Raw genomic sequence first — 22,535 nt, forward strand, 5'->3', positions numbered from 1 at the left:
TGTTTGTGTTTATAAGGGCGCCTACAACCCCATCCGTTTACAGTCTGCTTTATTGTCCAACGAAACCATTTGAAACCAGTCAAGGGTTCGGTCCAGTCAAGGGTTCAGACCAGTCGATCTGATCTGATCAGTGGGTCACTTATTTAAAACATACTGGTCGGTGATTTGAGCTAACACATGAAGGATCTACTGGAAATTATCTACCCGAGTAATACGTGATTTGATTGATACAAAAGTATAACTTGCGTGTTGAAGAAACCGGTGACTGCTGGCAACTCCTACAATGACAAACGGTCGATCTCAACCCTTGTTTATCAATCGCTGTATCTAGCTTTTCTATTTTTTTTTTTTTCCGTCTCCACCACAATAAATGCTATATTATCACTATAGTTGACTGGTGGAAATTTTGGAGGAAGGACGCTTTTTCTGTAGTAATAATTGCTTCTCGTTGTGTATATTGCGAGCGCTGGTAACTACAGGTTATATGAAATTCACAGTATACGTCTGGTATTTCAAGAAAAAAGAAACTAATTAAAGTCACTCCACTCCACTAAGTACCATTATAATACTGGTTAGTTGCTACTACAACACTGTATTCTGCTATTCACTGGTATCACTAGATTATATGCGAGTACACTAGCAATTAAGATGTAGATTAATGTAAGTGACACTGGCCTCATTAACCCTTTGACTGTCGCAAGCCCCTTTCTGAAACTGTCATTCTATGTCGCAAAATATTCAAAAAAAAAAAAAAAAAATTTTCTTATGAAAATGTTAAGATTATTTTCTGAGTGTTTTAGTCCAAAAAAAAATTTTTGCCATCAGTACTTACCGAGGTATAGAGGGGTGAAGTTTGCAGAAAATGAGCCGTGTACGGGAAAAGCGGTGACTGCCACTCACCCGGTAAACTTTGGTTTACTTGTATTTGAAGGTTTGTTGTTTTTTTCACTATTTTATTTTTTCACGTAACTTATGTGGCCTGTGAGACCAAAGTAAGGTGCAATGTACATATATACACTCGTTGTATACAACACAATAAGCACACAAACATAATTATCAATACAGGTCTCCCTCAACATTCGCGAGGGTTAGGGGATCAAGAGCCTCACGAATGTTGAAAAATCGCGAATATTTGGTGCCCCAAAATATTGTAGGGAAATATAATACAATACTGCTTCCTTAACTTGTTGAACCATGAACAATCATAAAATACATGAAAACTTCGTAAATTGTACTAAATACATACATGTTAAGGTTTAATAACATGTATGTAATTAAATGCAACTGCCTCCACCAATGCCTCCACCACCTCCTCAACCACTGCGAGTCCCTACTACCTTCCCTCCGACCCCTGCAACTGGCAGCCAGCCCTCCCACCACTCAGTGTGATGAGTGTTTTGTTTGTTCATTATTTGTTATTAAATTACAGTATAAATAATCATGTGTTTACTCTTGAACACAGCAAAGAATCAAACATTTCTGCTACTGCTAATAATAACGATAATAATAATAATAATAATAATAATAATAATAATAATAATAATAATAATAATAATAAATGCGATAGAATGAAGAAGGAAATTGTACAAAAATACGAGGGAGTGGTTGACACATTGTCAGTGTGGCTTTGTTTATGCTGGAGTGAACATTAGTCTTCCTGCTCTTCCAAACATTTCACAATAATTCATTGTGTTTGGTGCTTGTAGATTGAGTGTGACTGGAATGGTTGAGTCAGTGGGTGAGGCAGTGGTTGAGGCAGTGGTTGAGGCAGCGGTTGAAGCAGTGGGTGAGGCAGCGGTTGAAGCAGTGGGTGAGGCAGCAGTTGAGGCAGTGGTTGAGACAGCGGTTGAAGCAGTGGGTGAGGCAGCGGTTGAAGCAGTGGGTGAGGCAGCGGTTGAGGCAGTGGGTGAGGCAGCGGTTGAAGCAGTGGGTGAGGCAGCGGTTGAAGCAGTGGGTGAGGCAGCGGTTGAAGCAGTGGGTGAGGCAGCAGTTGAAGCAGTGGGTGAGGCAGCGGTTGAAGCAGTGGGTGAGGCAGCGGTTGAGGCACTGGTAGAGGCAGCGGTTTAGGCAGGGGTTGAGGCAGCGGTTGAGGCAATGGTGGAGGCAGCAGTTGAGGCAGTGGTATTTAATAACATGTTATAAATAATAATAATACATATTATTAACATTAATTATTATTATTAACATGTATGTTATTAAATACCACTGCCTCGCCCACTGCCTCACCCACTGCCTCACCCACTGCCTCAACTGCTGTCTCACCCACTGCCTCACCCACTGCCTCACCCACTGCCTCAACCGCTGCCTCGCCCACTGCCTCACCCACTGCCTCACCCACTGCCTCGCCCACTGCCTCACCCACTGCCTCAACCACTGCCTCAACCGCTGTCTCACCCACTGCCTCACCCACTGCCTCAACCGCTGCCTCACCCACTGCCTCGCCCACTGCCTCGCCCACTGCCTCACCCACTGCCTCAACCACTGCCTCAACTGCTGTCTCACCCACTGCCTCACCCACTGCCTCAACCGCTGCCTCACCCACTGCCTCGCCCACTGCCTCAACCACTGCCTCAACTGCTGCCTCACCCACTGCCTCAACCACTGCCTCACCCACTGCCTCAACCATTCCAGTCACACTCAATCTACAAGCACCAAACACAATGAATTATTGTGAAATGTTTGGAAGAGCAGGGAGACTAATGCTCACTCCAGCATAAACAAAGCCACACTGACAATGTTTCAGCCACTCCCTCGTATTTTTGTACAATTTCCTTCTTCATTCTATCACATTTATTATTATTATTATTATTATTATTATTATTATTATCACTATTGTTATTATTAGCAGTAGCAGAAATGTTTGATTCTTTGCTGTGTTCAAGAGTAAACACATGATGTCACCGCCCAATACCTGTCCAAATAGCCATTCCAATATGCAGTCAAGAATGTGTTTACATTATTTATACTGTAGTTTAATAGCAAATAATGAACAAACAAAACACTCGTCACACTGAGTGGTGGGAGGGCTGGCTGCCAGTTGCGGGGGTTGGAGGGAGGGTAGTAGGGACTCGCAGGTGGCGGGAAACTTAAATATGATTTGGCGGCTGGGAATTTGGTGGTTGGGAATTCGCGAATGTGTGAAGCCCGCGAAAGTTGAAAACGCGAATGTTGAGGGAGACCTGTATATTGTTTACAAAACTTGTTTACAAAAACAAACAATACAAAAAAATTTTTATTACTATTGTTCTATAATATATATACCAATGTACAGTCACCGAACATATTCCTAGAAGTTTTGCAGCTTGTGGAACTCTTTGAAACATGTTTTCATTCACAACGGTGTTTTACACTCCTCACGCACAAAACCAGTGTGTGTGCATTTTTGTGGACTTTTTTTTTTTTAAGTGCAAAGACAAAACACCTCCTCTGAGCAGTTTTCTTCAAAGTATTAGCAGGCAGTTGTGTTATGTAGTTATTCTAGGTAAATGGCCCTGTGTCATCATTCCTTCCTTCCTGCATTCGTTTCCTACCTTCCTTCCTACCTTCCTGCATTCCTTTCCTACCTGCATTCCTACATTCCTTCGTCTTTCCTTACTTTTTTCCTTCCTTTCATCTCATCCTTCATTCCTGCCTTCCATTCTTTCTTCCTTCTGGTTTCTATAATACAGTGGACCCCCGGTTTACGATATTATTTCATTCCAGAAGTATGTTCAGGTGCCAGTACTGACCGAATTTGTTCCCATAAGGAATATTGTGAATTAGATTAGTCCATTTCAGACCCCCAAACATACACATAAAAACACACTTACATAAATACACTTACATAATTGGTCGTATTGGAAGCTGATCGTAAACCGGGGGTCCACTGTATATATACACATATGTAGTCACTAGATACTTTCATATAAGTGCTATTATCTTCATTCATCAAGCTTGTCTTGTGTGCGAGTGTGTGGCTTATAATTGTTTTGAGTCAGGAGTCGGCAGCTCGTCAAAATGACATATTGTCTCATTACTCACTCCCCCTACCTCCTGTCAAAACAATGGGGTCGGATGCTGCTTCCCCTCCATTCTATCTAATTATCTTTCTCCCTCATTCTCTTTCTATCTGTCTATCTCTGTCTCACAGGTACACATAAATACAAGTATACATAGTGTAAATTACCTAGGATAACCCAAAAAATCCAGACAAAGTGCTATACTCTGCTTGAAGATGTGAGTAAAGGTGATGATGACACAGTCTTGTGGCTCTCTCTGAGACAGAGAGCTAGACAGATAGACAGGGAGCTTGGCAGACAGACAAATAGACAGAAATGTTTGTGTACCAGCAAAAACAAAGTGATGGCGATGGTCATCTAATCTTTTTTTATCAGCTGCACCCTCCCCCACCCTCGTTTACGCTCATCAAACATCAGCTCTTATCAGATGTTATCTCCCCTTATCTTGTCACTGTCATGGGGTGGACTTTTTTTTTCTTGCTTCAAGGGAACAATATTATTACATCATCTTCTTCCTCTTCTTCTTCCTCTTCTTCTTCCTCTTCTTCCTCTTCTTCTTCCTCTTCTTCCTCTTATTCTTCCTCTTCTTCTTCCTCTTCTTCCTCTTCTTCCTCTTCTTCTTCCTCTTCTTCTTCCTCTTCTTCTTCCTCTTCTTCTTCCTCTTCTTCTTCCTCTTCTTCTTCCTCTTCTTCTCCTCCTCCTCCTCCTCCTCCTCCTCCTCCTCCTCCTCCTCCTCCTCCTCCCTCCTCCTCCTCCTGCTCCCTCCTCCTCCTCCCTCCTCATCCTCCCTCCTCATCCTCCCTCCTCATCCTCCCTCCTCATCCTCCCTCCATCCTCCTCCTCATCCTCCTCCTCCATCCTCCTCCTCCATCCTCCTCCTCCTTCCTCCTTCTCCTCCTCCCTCCTCCCCCTCCTCCTCCTCCCTCCTCATCCTCCCTCCTCATCCTCCCTCCTCATCCTCCTCCTCCATCCTCCTCCTCCATCATCCTCCTTCATCCTCCTCCTCCATCCTCCTCCTCCATCCTCCTCCTCCATCCTCCTCCTCCATCCTCCTCCTCCATCCTCCTCCTCCATCCTCCTCCCTCCATCCTCCTATCCTCCCTCCATCCTCCTATCCTCCCTCCATCCTCCTATCCTCCCTCCATCCTCCTATCCTCCCTCCATCCTCCTATCCTCCCTCCATCCTCCTATCCTCCCTCCATCCTCCTATCCTCCCCCCTCCTCCTCCTCCCTCCTCATCCTCCCTCCTCATCCTCCCTCCTCATCCTCCCTCCTCATCCTCCTCCTCCATCCTCCTCCATCCTCCTCCTCCATCCTCCTCCTCCATCCTCCTCCTCCATCCTCCTCCCTCCTCCTCCCTCCTCCTTCTCCTCCTCCATTGCTTTTGGTCTCAAACTCCTGGAAACCATGAAATTGATCTTCACTGACACTTCCATCTGTGTTAGAGCATCACTTGGGAAAAGAAGAGTCCCAGATTTGCTGGGGAGTCACATATTTCTTACCGCTAAGCATGGTGAAAAAGGACAGCTGAAATGGCATTCCCACAATGCACCACTGGCTCCCCGATTTTTTTTATATATAGGTGCACACTGACCATGGAGACCAATTCTCTCACATGTGGGCCTACCAGCTTTCTCCTGCTTGATTTGAAGCCCCTAGAATTTATGCGTATAAATACGTCAGAAACAGTGGCGCGTAAGATGTATTTATACGGCGTAAACAGTCAAAGGGTTAATATAGATCTATGTGAGATATGTGATTGTCATTACCTATGTATGTTCATTTTATTTTTTACACAAAGATACTGTATCCTTATCAGTTCCACTTGTTTTTTTTTTCCTTGGCTAGCCTGAGAGAAAGTGACTCCAGCATCGCTACATTCAGACCTTTAAAATAATGTAACTTTAGCTGCTGTACTCTTAGTGAAATGCTGGACAGTATTCTTATTGCATTACAAAAGTCTCCCAGGTCAGACAGATTTCTGTCCTTCATGTCTGAAATCCATCCTGTGTGATGGCATGGGCAGGAAAATGTTGCTAGCTTTTGTTCACTGTTTAAAGTTTAGACAAAAAGAGGTAGCCTTACATTACATTTGTACCAAATTTGCTAACTAAAATAAAAGGGCCAAGAGGAAGCAGAATTAAATGAGATCCATTTCAGTGTCTATAATAATCTATAATGTGTCCTGTAATACAGTTGGCCCTGACCAATTTGAATACAAGAATTCCTTAAAATGAAAATGATCTACAGTATTATTCTTTTCTGTCACAGGCAAAAAGAGGAGGACTGCTACGACATGGGCACTTAGAAATGATCCGCATGGGTATTGCCCGAAAGATTAATCCCAATAAGATGTTCGCCATTTGGAGGGTTGATGCACCCTGGAAGCCAATCACCAAAAAGGGCCAGGGAAAGAGAATGGGTGGTGGTAAAGGTCCCATTGATCACTATGTGACACCAGTAAAAGCAGAGCGAGTTATTATTGAAGTTGGTGGCAAGTGCTCTTTTGAAGAGGTATGTGTTCTCAGGCACTGTATATGTATATTAAGTTGGTTTCAGCATTTTGCAAAAATGGAGAATTAGCCTTGTATTTATTTACTTTTGAGATTTAATAGGTTATTTACGTATTTTTATTTTTTGACCTAATCTGAGTCCTTTTACATATATTGCATGTACTGGCAGTGGAGATGTCCTGTCCAAGGGCAATATGTGGTGTAAATATTATGCAGAAAATTCGGAGTGTGGAAATTAGAAGATGGTGTGGAGTTAATAAAAGTATTAGTCAGAGGGCTGAAGAGGGGTTGTTGAGGTGGTTTGGTCATTTAGAGAGAATGGATCAAAGTAGAATGACATGGAGAGCATATAAATCTGTAGAGGAAGGAAGGCGGGGTAGGGGTTGTCCTCGAAAAGGTTGGAGGGAAGGGGTAAAGGAGGTTTTGTGGGCGAGGGGCTTGGACTTCCAGCAAGCGTATGTGAACATGTTAGATAGGAGTGAATTCAAAGTTTATTCTCTATAAAGATTACAATGTTGAATTTACAGAATTTGGTTGTTGTGTGGTTTACATGTAGTTAAATAATGATTACAGAGTGTACCACTAGAATGCCTAGCATGGCTAGGCATTTCGGGCAGACTTAGTTTAATTCTTTATTTTAAAATATTACAAATTATGAGGTAAGTTGGTATTATGGCTAAGTGACTAAATACTAGTTTGTGAGTTTAGCAATGTGAATGCTTTTGTTTTGGCACAGTACATAGTTTCAGTATTGGAGTATCATAGGATTCATTATTTTAAGATTGAGATTAATATTTCTGTTTATGGTCAAATGGGTGAGTGAGTGTAAGTGTGAACCACCAGGTGGTATTCGTGTAGTTAGTTGATGGGGTTTATCAGGGAGATAAGATGTTTTCTAATGGTAGTTTTGAAGGTGATGAATGTGTCTGCAGTTCTAGAGTTCTCAGGTAGGGTGTTCCAGATTTTAGGGCCTTTGACATACATTGAATTTTTGTAAAGGTTTAGTCGGACATGGGGAATGTCGTAGAGATGTTTGTGTCTGGTGTTATGCCTGTGGGTTCTGTCACAACTATCAAGAAAGCGTTTTAGGTCAAGGTTGATATTGGAGTTTAAGGTCCTGTAGATGTAGATTGCACAGTAGTAAGTGTGGATGTACTGAACAGGGAGTAAGTTTAGATCTATGAAGAGTGGGGGGTGTGTTGCCAGGGATGGGATTTAGTGATTATTCTTACTGCAGCTTTTTGTTGGGTTATTATTGGCTTTAGATGTGTTGCTGCAGTTGATCCCCAAGCACAAATAGCATAGGTGAGGTATGAATAAATGAGTGGTATAGTGTGAGAAGGGCATTTTGCGGCACGTAGTATCGTATCTTGGAGAGGATCCCAACTGTTTTGGATACTTTTTTGGTTATGTGTTGGATATGGGTGCTGAAATTCAGGTTGTTGTCAAGGTATAGGCCTTGGAATTTGCCCTCATTATGTCTGGTAATTAGAGTGTTGTCGATCTTAATGTTAATTTGTGCATCTCCTGCTCTGCTACCAAACATAATATAGTAGGTTTTGTCAGTGTTAAGCGTAAGTTTATTGGCTGTCATCCAAGTCGATATTTTGATCAGCTCCTCATTAACAATGGTGTTGAGGGTGGCAAGATTAGGGTGAGAGATGACATAAGTCGTGTCGTCAGCAAAGAGAATGGGTTTCAGGTGTTGGGATACGTTTGGAAGATCATTGATGTATATGAGGAAGAGCAGGGGACCAAGGACACTTCCCTGCGGAACTCCAGTATCAAGTGGCCGTGTTGTTGATACTGTGTCTTTAATGGTAACATACTGATACCTATTAGTAAGGTAAGATTTGAAATAAGCAAGCGCATGGCCTCTTATACCATAATGGTCAAGTTTGTGGAGCAGGATGTCGTGGTCTACTGTGTCAAAAGCTTTTCTTAGGTCAATAAAAATTCCTAGTGGATATTCCTTATTTTCCAATGCTGTGTAAAGCAGATCTAGCATTTTTATGATTGCATCATTAGTGCTTTTATTTTTCCTAAATCCAAATTGGCAGGGGTTGAGTATGTTTTGTGCTGTTATAAATGAATATAGTCTCCTGTGCATGAGTTTCTCAAAGATTTTGGATAGCAATGGTAAGTTTGATATTGGCCTATAGTTGTTTAAGTCTGTAGGGTCACCACCTTTATGTATTGGTGTAACCCTTGCCATACCTTGAATGGTATTTGGGACCTCACGAGCTGTTGGAGTGTGAGCAGGGTAATATTTAGTGAAGTGATTCAGTGAAACCAGTTATTTTTATATAGCCGGACTCGAGTCCTGGAAATGGGAAGTATAGTGCCTGCACTTTAAAGGAGGGGTTTGGGATATTGGCAGTTTGGAGGGATATGTTATGTATCTTTATATGTATATGCTTCTAAACTGTTGTATTCTGAGCACCTCTGCAAAAACAGTGATTATGTGTGAGTGAGGTGAAAGTGTTGAATGATGATGAAAGTATTTTCTTTTTGGGAATTTTCTTTCTTTTTGGGTCACCCTGCCTCGGTGGGAGATGGCCGGTTTGTTAAAAATATATATGTACAGTGGACCCCCGAGTTTCTGCAGCCTCGACTTTCGCGAAATTCGACCTAAGGCGAGTTTTTTTGGAAAAATTTGGCCTCGAGTTTTGTGAAAAAAACTTGTGTTTCAGCAACCGTCCGGTACTTGTCCGCCCGTCACCGCGCACACAAAGCCAGTCTCCCATGCCATTCACGCTCAGTGTGCCATTGTTTACCAACACAGAGGGTTCATACAATACATTTCATAATAATCCATTGTTTTTTGTGCTTGCAACTGCTAAGTAAGTCATCATGGACCCATGGAAAGCTAGTGCAAGCCCTTTGGTAAATAAAGTGAGTGACAGGGATGTGGAAGAGTTGGTGGAGGACCACAGGAAAGAGCTAACCACTGACAAACTGCAAGAACTTCAACTGGAACAGCATCAGACCACAGCCAAGGAACTTGCTTCAGAGGAGGAGGAAGAGGGAGTGGATGAGGTGCCTTCTTCAGTGATTAAGGACATGTGTGGAATGTGGAATGAGTTGCAAAGTTTTGTCGAAAAGTATCACCCTGACCAAGCTGAAACAAGCCGTATGTGCAACATGTACAATGACAGTGTTGTGTCCCACTTCAGGGAAATCTTAAAGAAACGCCAGAAAAAGACCTCTCTGGATAGATATTTTGTGCGCCAGGGGTCCAGTGACTCTCAAGTTGTTCCCAGTGGCATTAAAAGAAGAAGGGAAGTAACCCCAGATAAGGACTTGCTACCTAAAGTCCTAATGAAAGGAGATTCTCCTTCCAAACAATAGTGTACACCTTCCTCCTATCACCTCCTCCCATCTTCCATCCACCCAGAAGTCTTCAGTAAAGGTAAGTGTAATATTATTATTATTTATTTTAAATGCATGTACTTGATTTCTGATTGTTTTCATTATGTAAATCTTTATTTAATTTGAAAAAAAATATTTTATTTTAATATTTTTGGAGAAGAGAGGAATGCAGAGGAGAGAGAGAGATTTTGGGAGATGTTAAGTGAATGTATAGGAGCCTTTGAACCAAGTGAGAGAGTAATTGTGGTAGGGGACCTGAATGCTAAAGTAGGAGAAACTTTTAGAGAGGGTGTGGTAGGTAAGTTTGGGGTGCCAGGTGTAAATGATAATGGGAGCCCTTTGATTGAACTTTGTATAGAAAGGGGTTTAGTTATAGGTAATACATATTTTAAGAAAAAGAGGATAAATAAGTATACAAGATATGATGTAGGGCGAAATGACAGTAGTTTGTTGGATTATGTATTGGTAGATAAAAGACTGTTGAGTAGACTTCAGGATGTACATGTTTATAGAGGGGCCACAGATATATCAGATCACTTTCTAGTTGTAGCTACACTGAGAGTAAAAGGTAGATGGGATACAAGGAGAATAGAAGCATCAGGGAAGAGAGAGGTGAAGGTTTATAAACTAAAAGAGGAGGCAGTTAGGGTAAGATATAAACAGCTATTGGAGGATAGATGGGCTAATGAGAGCATAGGCAATGGGGTCGAAGAGGTATGGGGTAGGATTAAAAATGTAGTGTTAGAGTGTTCAGCAGAAGTTTGTGGTTACAGGAAAGTGGGTGCAGGAGGGAAGAGGAGCGATTGGTGGAATGATGATGTAAAGAGAGTAGTAAGGGAGAAAAAGTTAGCATATGAGAAGTTTTTACAAAGTAGAAGTGATGCAAGGAGGGAAGAGTATATGGAGAAAAAGAGAGAGGTTAAGAGAGTGGTGAAGCAATGTAAAAAGAGAGCAAATGAGAGAGTGGGTGAGATGTTATCAACAAATTTTGTTGAAAATAAGAAAAAGTTTTGGAGTGAGATTAACAAGTTAAGAAAGCCTAGAGAACAAATGGATTTGTCAGTTAAAAATAGGAGAGGAGAGTTATTAAATGGAGAGTTAGAGGTATTGGGAAGATGGAGGGAATATTTTGAGGAATTGTTAAATGTTGATGAAGATAGGGAAGCTGTGATTTCGTGTATAGGGCAAGGAGGAATAACATCTTGTAGGAGTGAGGAAGAGCCAGTTGTGAGTGTGGGGGAAGTTCGTGAGGCAGTAGGTAAAATGAAAGGGGGTAAGGCAGCCGGGATTGATGGGATAAAGATAGAAATGTTAAAAGCAGGTGGGGATATAGTTTTGGAGTGGTTGGTGCAATTATTTAATAAATGCATGGAAGAGGGTAAGGTACCTAGGGATTGGCAGAGAGCATGCATAGTTCCTTTGTATAAAGGCAAAGGGGATAAAAGAGAGTGCAAAAATTATAGGGGGATAAGTCTGTTGAGTGTACCTGGTAAAGTGTATGGTAGAGTTATAATTGAAAGAATTAAGAGTAAGACGGAGAATAGGATAGCAGATGAACAAGGAGGCTTTAGGAAAGGTAGGGGGTGTGTGGACCAGGTGTTTACAGTGAAACATGTAAGTGAACAGTATTTAGATAAGGCTAAAGAGGTCTTTGTGGCATTTATGGATTTGGAAAAGGCATATGACAGGGTGGATAGGGGGGCAATGTGGCAGATGTTGCAAGTGTATGGTGTAGGAGGTAGGTTACTGAAAGCAGTGAAGAGTTTTTACGAGGATAGTGAGGCTCAAGTTAGAGTATGTAGGAAAGAGGGAATTTTTTTCCCAGTAAAAGTAGGCCTTAGACAAGGATGTGTGATGTCACCGTGGTTGTTTAATATATTTATAGATGGGGTTGTAAGAGAAGTAAATGCGAGGGTCTTGGCAAGAGGCGTGGAGTTAAAAGATAAAGAATCACACACAAAGTGGGAGTTGTCACAGCTGCTCTTTGCTGATGACACTGTGCTCTTGGGAGATTCTGAAGAGAAGTTGCAGAGATTGGTGGATGAATTTGGTAGGGTGTGCAAAAGAAGAAAATTAAAGGTGAATACAGGAAAGAGTAAGGTTATGAGGATAACAAAAAGATTAGGTGATGAAAGATTGAATATCAGATTGGAGGGAGAGAGTATGGAGGAGGTGAACGTATTCAGATATTTGGGAGTGGACGTGTCAGCGGATGGGTCTATGAAAGATGAGGTGAATCATAGAATTGATGAGGGAAAAAGAGTGAGTGGTGCACTTAGGAGTCTGTGGAGACAAAGAACTTTGTCCTTGGAGGCAAAGAGGGGAATGTATGAGAGTATAGTTTTACCAACTCTCTTATATGGGTGTGAAGCGTGGGTGATGAATGTTGCAGCGAGGAGAAGGCTGGAGGCAGTGGAGATGTCATGTCTGAGGGCAATGTGTGGTGTGAATATAATGCAGAGAATTCGTAGTTTGGAAGTTAGGAGGAGGTGCGGGATTACCAAAACTGTTGTCCAGAGGGCTGAGGAAGGGTTGTTGAGGTGGTTCGGACATGTAGAGAGAATGGAGCGAAACAGAATGACTTCAAGAGTGTATCCGTCTGTAGTGGAAGGAAGGCGGGGTAGGGGTCGGCCTAGGAAAGGTTGGAGGGAGGGGGTAAAGGAGGTTTTGTGTGCGAGGGGCTTGGACTTCCAGCAGGCATGCATGAGCATGTTTGATAGGAGTGAATGGAGACAAATGGTTTTTAATACTTGACGTGCTGTTGGAGTGTGAGCAAAGTAACATTTATGAAGGGATTCAGGGAAACCGGCAGGCCGGACTTGAGTCCTGGAGATGGGAAGTACAGTGCCTGCACTCTGAAGGAGGGGTGTTAATGTTGCAGTTTAAAAACTGTAGTGTAAAGCACCCTTCTGGCAAGACAGTGATGGAGTGAATGATGGTGAAAGTTTTTCTTTTTCGGGCCACCCTGCCTTGGTGGGAATCGGCCAGTGTGATAATAAAAAAAAAAAAAAAAATTTTTGGGTGTCTGGAACGGATTAATTTTACTTCCATTATTTCTTATGGGGAAAATGGTTTCGAGTTTCGTGAATTTCGACCTTCGGTGGGCTCTCTGGAACGGATTAATCATGAAACTCGGGGGTCCACTGTATATATATTTTGGGGGCTTTGTGATTATTATTATTTTTTTCCTTTGTTACCTTTAATTTTAATGACACTCAGAGGATGTCACAGTAACTAAGCTATGGAACTACTGTACTCATAACATTGCCTTAGGAACCATTAAGGGAATACTGTACTCAGTATCTACAAACCTATTTTGCTGCTATTTCTGTATAGCTTGCTATAGTGTATCTTTTCATTCCAACTTATTCCACTTCGGTAATTTTGGAAACACCTTGATTTTTTTATAAATTTCATAGAGTTTTGCAGGACTCTATGAAACTTTATGGTTTAGTGATAAAATTGGTTATAATAACAATAATTCATATATTTTTACAATTCAGAATACCTTCTGCACATAACCCCATTATATTGAGGCATAAAGCAGCAAGGATGGCAGAAATTAAGACAGATGTTAAAAGAGATGGGAATGTAGTAGGGCCCTGTTTTACGTTGTTTCACTAATATGTACATTTCAAATTATGACCAAAAATTTGTTTATACAGCTCTCTGGTTCACTCTTATGGCATCCGCATGCCACTGTTTGTTTACATCCTCCATGTACTCCTTGTCTCTCAGTTATGTCTAGAAGCTTTAAAAAATTTCAAGTGTTTTAAAGTTACTATATATTTTATATACAGTAGACCGTCATTTAGCATGGTAGTTACATTCCTGAAAACACCGTTTTAGTTAAAACCATGCTAGACAAACTGAAGAACTTATGGGAAAAATAAGGTTACATTCCTGGTAGCCCCCAAAAAGCCAAATGACTTTCTTTTTAGACCAACAGTTCTTACAAAAATAAAAGTGAATATGTAATTGTAGTTCATTGTCTTGATATATTACTTCTTAAGACTACTATTGTAATAGAAATAATAGTATTTCTTACCTTAAAGTGTGGTAATGGTATTTGTGGATGATTGTGAAGAGAGTGGATATACATGGTGTGGCCCTACTGGGCTGAGGTGGATGGTTGTTGGTTGTCGGCAAGAGTGGATGGTAGAGGTTTTGGTACAAAAGTCGATGGTTGCATTGGAGTGTGCAGAAATTCTGTAATGGATCTCTGGGCTCTTTTACCTTGCAGTACATTATACAGCTGATGGTAGGCATCATCCACTGGTCTAGACCCTGTTTCAAAGAACTGCTTCTAGATTTGTCAGGGTCCTCTTCAGTGAAAAAGTCTGCTAGTTTAGCAGCAACATGGAACTGTTCACGTAACTACTGCAATGTTAACTGTTTTTCTTCAGATTCTTCTTTTGTTATGTGGCTCCCTTGTATCTGTTCATCAAACTCTGCCAACATTTCCTCTGGACTCCTGTCTTCAACATTTAAAGAGCCCTAGAGCAATAAAATGCATCATATGGTGTACAGTTTTTACTTACCTTAAAATATTTGTAGTCTTAATGGTCTTAATATAGGGTGCAAGGTGAATAGTAGGTAAGGTAGGTATTGAATAGTGTTGTAGGTATCGTAACCCCATCTGGCCACCCCACCCACACATAATATACTAGGTATTTAAAACGCTCTAAAGAGATAAAATGCATGTACAGTGGACCCTCCCTTTTCGTCTTTAATTCGTTGCAGAGAGTCCGGTGAAATGTGAAATTGACTAAAACTGAAACCATTTCCCATAGGAAATAATGTAAATCCAATTAATCTGTTTCAGACAACCAAAAGTATAAACAAAAAATACATCTTATAGAGAAGAACTATATTCCACGGCTTATTTATCTATCACAATTCATCTAATATGACATAATAAACAATATTAATAACATAGAAACATGATATACATATACTACTTTGGAATGAATAAAATGTCATTATGTATGTGAGGAGTAAGTGGTGTTGTTGTTGGGTTTATAGGGGCCACTGAGAGAAGCCGTACATATTAGTGTAGTGGAGGTCACAGCACAAGCCACCAACATTGAGTTTGTTTACATTCTCCACATATCTCTAGTTTCTCTCTTGTTTATGATAATAGTAGTCGTGATAAAAAGAGGAGTCGTAAGCCTCGTACTTTAAATGCCACGATAAAAGTGATTAAAGTCAGCAAACAAGGTATGTCGATGGTAATAATAATAAGATAATAATAATAATAATAATCGCTCTGGGGTGCTTTAAATGCCATATATTACATTATCATAGACATCTATGACATTTTTTTTTTCAGAATTATATAAATATGCTACATATCATACACAAAATATATACAGTCATTGTAAAACAAATAAACATAATTGTGAGGTGTGGTAGCTAGGCAGGCTACCACACCTGATTTCCTACAATAAATACTACTTACCTCTCACCTTACATTAAGACTTCAAATATTTTAAGGTACTGTATGTGCATTTTACTTTTTTCTTGTTTTTTATGCCTAGTTCTATTGCTAACTTAATATATGATAGTGTAAACATGTTAACAGGCATTTATGGGCATTTACAAGTGAAAAAAAAAGGGTAACTCTCTTTACAGCAATTTCCGCTTTATGGCGGTAGCCTGGAACCGAACCTGTTATATAAGCAGGACCCTACTGTAGTTTTGGAATGGTTCAGTGTATTTGTTTAATGTATGTATACAAATAAGTGAAGGTACTTAACCCTTTGACTGTTTCCGACGTATAAATACGTCTTACGAGCCAATGTTTCTGACGTATTTATACGCATAAATTCTAGCAGCTTCAAATCAAGCAGGAGAAAGCTGCTAGGCCCACATGTGAGAGAATGGGTCTCCATGGTCAGTGTGCACCATATAAAAAAAATCGGGGAGCCAGTGGTGCATTGTGGGAATGCCATTTCAGTTGTCATTTTTCAGCATGTCTAGTGGTAAGAAATATGTGATTCCCCAGCAAATCTGGGACTCTTCTCTTCCCAAGTGATGCTCTAACACAGATGGAAGTGTCAGTGAAGATCAATTTCATGATTTGGAGGAGTTTGAGACCAAAAGCAATGGAGGAGGAGGAGGGGGAGGAAGGGAGGAAGAGGAGGAGGAGGAGGGGAGGAGGGACGGCAGAGGAGGAGGAGGAGGAGGAGGAGGAGGAGGAGAAGAGGAGGAGGAGGAGGAGGAAGAAGAAGATGTAATAATATTGTTCCCTTGAAGCAAGAAAAAAAAAAGTCCACCCCATGACAGTGACAAGATAAGGGGAGATAACATCTGATAAGAGCTGACTTTGATGAGCGTAAAGGAGGGTAATATTACATGACCATCGCCTCCCTTTGTTTTTGCTGGTACACAAACATTTCTGTCTGTCTATTTGTCTGTCTGTCAAGCTCCCTGTCTGTCCATCTAGCTCTCTGTCTCAGAGAGAGCCACAAGACTGTGTCATCACGTTTACTCACATCTTCAAGCAGAGTATAGCACTTTGTCTGGATTTCTTGGGTTATCCTAGGTAATTTACACTATGTATACTTGTATTTATGTGTACCTGTGAGACAGAGATAGGCAGACAGATAGAAAGAGAGACAGATTGAAAGATATAGAATGAGGGAGAAAGATAATTAGATAGAATGGAGGAGGGGAAGCAGCATCCGACCCCATTGTTTTGACAGGCAGTAGGGGTAGTGACTAATGAGACAATATGTCACTTTGACAGCTGCCGACTTCTGACTCAAAACAATTATAAGCCACACACTCCCACACAAGACAAGGAGGAGGAGGAGGAGAAGGAGGAGAAGGAGAAGAAGGAGAAGAAGGAGAAGAAGAAGAAGAAGAAGAAGAAGAAGAAGAAGAAGAAGAAGAAGAATGATTGTTTGTTTGTTTGTTTGTTTTTGTAAACAAGTTTAGTAAACAATATATTGATAATTATGTTTGTGTGCTTATTGTGTTGTATACAACGAGTGTATATATGTACATTGCACCTTACTTTGGTCTCATAGGCCACATAAGTTATGTGAAAAAATAAAATAGTGAAAAAAACAAAAAACCTTCAATTACAAGTAAACTAAAGTTTACCGGGTGAGCGGCAGTCGCCGCTGTTGCCATACGCGGCTCATTTTCTGCAAACTTCACGGCTGTATATCTCGGTAAGTACCGATGGCAAAATTTTTTTTTTTGGACTAAAACACTCAGAAAAATAATCTTAACATTTTCATAAGAAAAAATAATTTTTTTTTTTTGAATATTTGGCGACATAGAATGACAGTTTCAGAGAGGGGCCTGAAACAGTCAAAGGGTTAAGGATTGATAGCATACATAGTTCCTTTCTGTAAAGAAAAAAGAGGCACCTATGACTCATATGGGTTTAGCACTTGTTTTTATATAGCAGAGGTATATAGGAAAAAAGTACAGTGGACCCTCGGTCATCAGCCATTACGCTTATCAGCCAACTCGGTTATCAGCTGTTATTTCGCTTGTCGGCCGTATTGGACACATCCACCACCAGCTGCTCGCGTGTTCCTGAGTCAGTGTGGCTGTGTCTATGGGCGAGTGAGGAAGCTTCTGCTCATTCATTTAAACATTTCGCTATAATCCATTATTTTTGGTGGTTATTGATTAACCCTTTCAGGGTCCAGAGGCCAAATTTCAAAGTGCGCACCAGTGTCCAAGAATTTTCAAAAAATAATTTTGTTATTTTTTCTTATGAAATGGTAAAGAATCTTTTTCTGCAGGTAATAAAACAAAAAGTACGAAATTTGATGGAAAATTTATGAAATTATGCTCTCGAATTTTGATGTGTCAGCGATATTTATGCATCGGCGATTTTGCCGACTTTGACTCCCATTTTAGGCCAGTTACCTTATTCCAGTCAATCAAATTCTTAGCTATTTCACTAGTATTACTTCTATTCTATCAATTGAGCACAAGAAATCACCAACTCAGCTGTTTCAACTACAAAATAAAGTGATTGGAAATTGGTAATTTGGCCAATTTAGTGCAAAGTTCAAAATATTCCAGTTTCAAAAAAGGGTCCAGAATAAACAATGCAGGCATTCCTGGCACTAAACTAACATTTCCTCTGTTCATTAGTTACACTTTCAGGCTTTACAAATGAATTCCATTTTGATTTTTAATTCGCATAATGAATTTTTATTCAAACCAAAAAATAGAAGATTTACTGTCATGCAATATTGTAATAATTGTATAAATAATATCAGCACATTTGTGAACATATATTAGACCCACCAGCTGGCGTGTATTAGACGTATGAGGTCATTTGTTTACTCTTGAACATCGGCAAAAATTTAACATTTCCGCTACTTTGAGCTCAGTTTTAAGCCAATTTCAATACTAAAACCAATCAAAATCATCTCTATTTCTGTAATATACCTTTCATTCTATCAGAGGAGACCAAGAAATTGTAAATACAACTATAAAAAACATACGAAAAAACACTGCAAAGTTGTTGGTTTAATCGAAAATTATGGTCTCAGTTTTTTTTTCTCTCATTATGCACTGTGATGCAGGATTTGTTGTATGTGGTGCACACATACCACATAGATGTATATTCTCTCATATCTAGGCCTAAATTTACTGCTCACAGCTTATCAGAGTGAGCTGAGCTCATGGCATAGATCCACGGTTTGGACTCTCAACGTAAAGCCATAGATCTACGGCATGGACCCTGAAAGGGTTAAATTCAACTGCAAAATAAGTAACCATGGCCCCAAAGAAAGTTCCTTTGGTAAAGAAAGTGAGAAACATGATAGAATTCAAGGCAGGCAGGCATAGAGCATGGAGTGTAGCAGGTATGCAGGGAGTCTAGCAGGAAGGCAAGGAGTGTAGCAGGAAAGCAGGGAGTGTAGCAGTGTTTATATGTGATGTATGTTTAATAATAATCACTCTTGGGCACATTAAATGTCTTATTTTAGGTTAATATAGACATTTTCATTAATCCATATATGATATTTTCTTCAAAATTATATAAGAAATACGTTACATAGCATATAGCATATAAACATGCAATGTTTATATGCTGTTGAGTGGAGAGTCAGGTGGAGAGTAAACATTACGTTTTCTCTGATTCAGCGTTCGAGAAAACTGTGAATCTGGCGTCTTGCCCAGTAACCGGCCATCATATGCGTTTGTTTACAGTTCTCGGCATGAATTATTCATTACTTCTCCCTTTGTTTATGATGGCATCTAAAGGTCGTTGTTAGAAATTATTAAACTCATTGAACATGATAATAGTATGGCTGTGTAGTGTATTATTATTATTATAATCATTGGGGAAGCGCTAAACCCGGAGGATTATACAGCGCCTGGGGGGATATGGAAGGCATTCAGGCTTAATTCGGGGAACTGGAGCACAGATCCAATTTCCTAAATCAAGAGCCCTTCACCAACATCAAGGAACCTTCCATGAGGGGTGTGTAGTGTAATAATATGGCTGTGTAGTGTAGCCCAGGGGTTACATACGTGTACTGTACCTACATCTACCGCTCCCTACACTGACTTCCTACAAATAAATACAGGTCTCCCTCCACATTCAAGAGTGTTAGGGGATCAAGAACCTCGCAAATGTTAAAAATCGCAAATGTTTGGTGCACAAATATATTGTAGGGAAATATAATAATAGCATTTACTTAGCCTAACAATACTGCTTCCTTAACCTATTGAACCATGAACAATCATAAAACACATGAAAACATCGTAAAATATTGTACTAGTGCCAGCCCTTTGGTAAAGAAGGTGAAAAAGACTAGAATTCAAGAAAGAACTCGTAGCAGAGTACCAAAGTGGAAGAGGAAGAGAGAGGGGAGAATGTGCCTTCTTCAGTGACTGTACAATATGTACGATACTAAAGCAGCATGAGTCGATAAAGGCTGGAGCGCCAGCCAGCGATAAAGTGTAGCAAGAAAGTTAAGCGATTAATCGATAAAAAAAGGACAGCACAAACCCAACTCCTCCAATGTTGTTGGAGTTATATAGGGCAACTGACAACACCACCATCTCTACCTCCTCTGCTGCTGCCTCCACCACCACTATGTAAGGCTTATTCTCTCAGTGGCCCTTATACACCCAACAACAATGCAACAACACTCGTGACATACTTAATGACATATTTTATTCTAGAGTATATGTCATGTTTCTATGTTATTAATATTGTTTATTATGTCATATTAGATGAATTGTGATAGATAAATATTTTATTTTTATTTTATTTTATTTATTTATTTTATGTCTTTGCAAACAGTACATTGAGATTTTGTATTTACAACAGTGGGTTGCAGTGCAAAGAGAGCCTCTATTATGCCTAGGCATTATGGGCCAACTTAACATTATTGGCTTACAGTCTGCTTAACACTAAGGAGTATATCATAGTTGTACAGTAGGATAGTAATTATTTCATAGTTGTACAGTAGAATATTAATTATAAATGAATCAGTATTTGTATAATACAAAGATATATTTATATTCGAAAATGCTTTTTGTGAAAACAATGAAATAAGCCATGGAGTTGATATTAGTTTCATATTGAAAGACTATCTTGTCTTATCTCCAAACAAACTCTGCCACCGCCACAATTCCTAACATATGTAATGACACAGTACACAAATAACCCACACATAGAAGAGAGGAGTTTACGATGACATTTCGGTCCGACTTGGAACGAAACGTCGTCATAAGCTCCTCTCTTCTATGTGTGGGTTATTTGTGTATTGTTCCAGTCACGGTATTGTGCCTTTTTTGTTATTTATATATGTAATGACAAAATTTAAATATGATTGGGCAGCTGGGCATTCTCAAATGTTCGAAGCCCGCGAAAGTGGAACTTGCAAATGTGGAGGGAGACCTGTATTACTCATCTCTCCCCCTACATTAAGACTACAAATATTTTAAGGTAAGTAATGAATGTACTCATTGTTTTCTGTATGTAAAACTATAGTTAATCTTTTAAAAATGTATTTTTTGCTCATATTTTTGGATGTTTGTAATGGATTAATTGATTTACATTAATTCTTGTGGGAAATATTATTTCGGTTTTCGGCCTTTTCGGTTTTAGGCCGACCTTCTGGAATGGATTATGGCCGATAACCGAGGGTCCACTGTATTAGTAAAAAAAATTATTGAGGAATAAGTCTGCTGAATATACCAAGTAAAGTATTCAACAGAGTTATTATCAAAAGTTTTCTGGTGAAAATTGGATTATAGGAAAATAGGATCACCTTCAAGGACCATAACATTGTATCAATTGCATCTGCTAGAAAAATGACAGGATGGATAATGAGAACCTTCAAAACTAGGGAGGCCAAGCCTATGATGACACTCTTCAGGTCACTTGTTCTATCTAGGCTGGAATATTGCTGCACACTAACAGCACCTTTCAAGGCAGGTGAAATTGCTGACCTAGAAAATGTACAGAGAACCTTCACGGCGCGCATAACGGAGATAAAACACCTCAATTATTGGGAGCGCTTGAGGTTCCTGAACCTGTATTCCCTGGAACGCAGGCGGGAGAGATACATGATTATATACACCTGGAAAATCCTAGAGGGACTAGTACCGAACTTGCACACGAAAATCACTCACTATGAAAGCAAAAGACTTGGCAGACAATGCAACATCCCCCCCAATGAAAAGCAGGGGTGTCACTAGCACGTTAAGAGACCATACAATAAGTGTCAGGGGCCCGAGACTGTTCAACTGCCTCCCAGCATACATAAGGGGGATTACCAACAGACCCCTGGCAGTCTTCAAGCTGGCACTGGACAAGCACCTAAAGTCGGTTCCTGACCAGCCGGGCTGTGGCTCGTACGTTGGTTTGCGTGCAGCCAGCAGCAACAGCCTGGTTGATCAGGCTCTGATCCACCAGGAGGCCTGGTCACAGACCGGGCCGCGGGGGCGTTGACCCCCGGAACTCTCTCCAGGTAAACTCCAGGTAAACAGAGCAAGCATTTGCATTGAAATATTTAAATGAGTGATATAATGGTGTTGTATTTAATAAAAGTCTGATGAAATTGACCATATTTAAAAACTTCCACTCCGGTGTATCATCATCCCCCCTCACCGCTGCCACCCAGGGAACAACAACAACAACAACAACAACAAACATGGCTGACTCCCCCTCCAACTCCACTCCCTTCAAAGGATTCACCCATGATAACTCAGGTATGATTATTCCTGACAATATCAAGGACTACATCGTTGCTCTAGAAAATGAGATCAAAGATATCAAAGCAACACTCGAGCGATGAGAATCCAAGATAACCAACCTCGAGAACAAGATCCAAAACCTTGAAGAGAAGATTACATCGGGAAGTGTTGACACAGAAAATACTCTAAAAGCAGCTATAGCCAGTCACACTGAGCAAATAACAACAATAAATATGAAGGTTGAAGAAGCAATCAAGGACTGGAATCAGAACATGCACACTCGACTAAATGAATACCTTGATTTCCAAGACAACAAAACTGAACAAGATAAGTTGTTTGATGCAGTTATAATAAACAGTCCACACATTCCAAGTGACATAACACAAGCACAGTGCAAAGAAACTGCTATCAGGATAATACAGGACCACGTACAAGTCATCGTGCAAAACAATGAAATCAA

General features: G+C 40.3%; 1 protein-coding gene across 1 annotated transcript in view; it reads left to right on the forward strand.

The window, feature by feature from the left end:
• Nucleotides 1-22,535, forward strand: part of mRpL16 (mitochondrial ribosomal protein L16) — a 106,056-nt gene that overhangs the window by 78,738 nt on the left and 4,783 nt on the right. Inside the window, exon 4 of the mRNA XM_070082898.1 lies at nucleotides 6,270-6,512. Coding sequence (XP_069938999.1) covers nucleotides 6,270-6,512 — 243 coding nt within the window. The remainder of the gene's footprint in view (nucleotides 1-6,269; nucleotides 6,513-22,535) is intronic.

Source organism: Cherax quadricarinatus, chromosome 8, assembly GCF_038502225.1.
Source record: "Cherax quadricarinatus isolate ZL_2023a chromosome 8, ASM3850222v1, whole genome shotgun sequence".
Lineage (NCBI taxonomy): Eukaryota > Metazoa > Arthropoda > Malacostraca > Decapoda > Parastacidae > Cherax > Cherax quadricarinatus.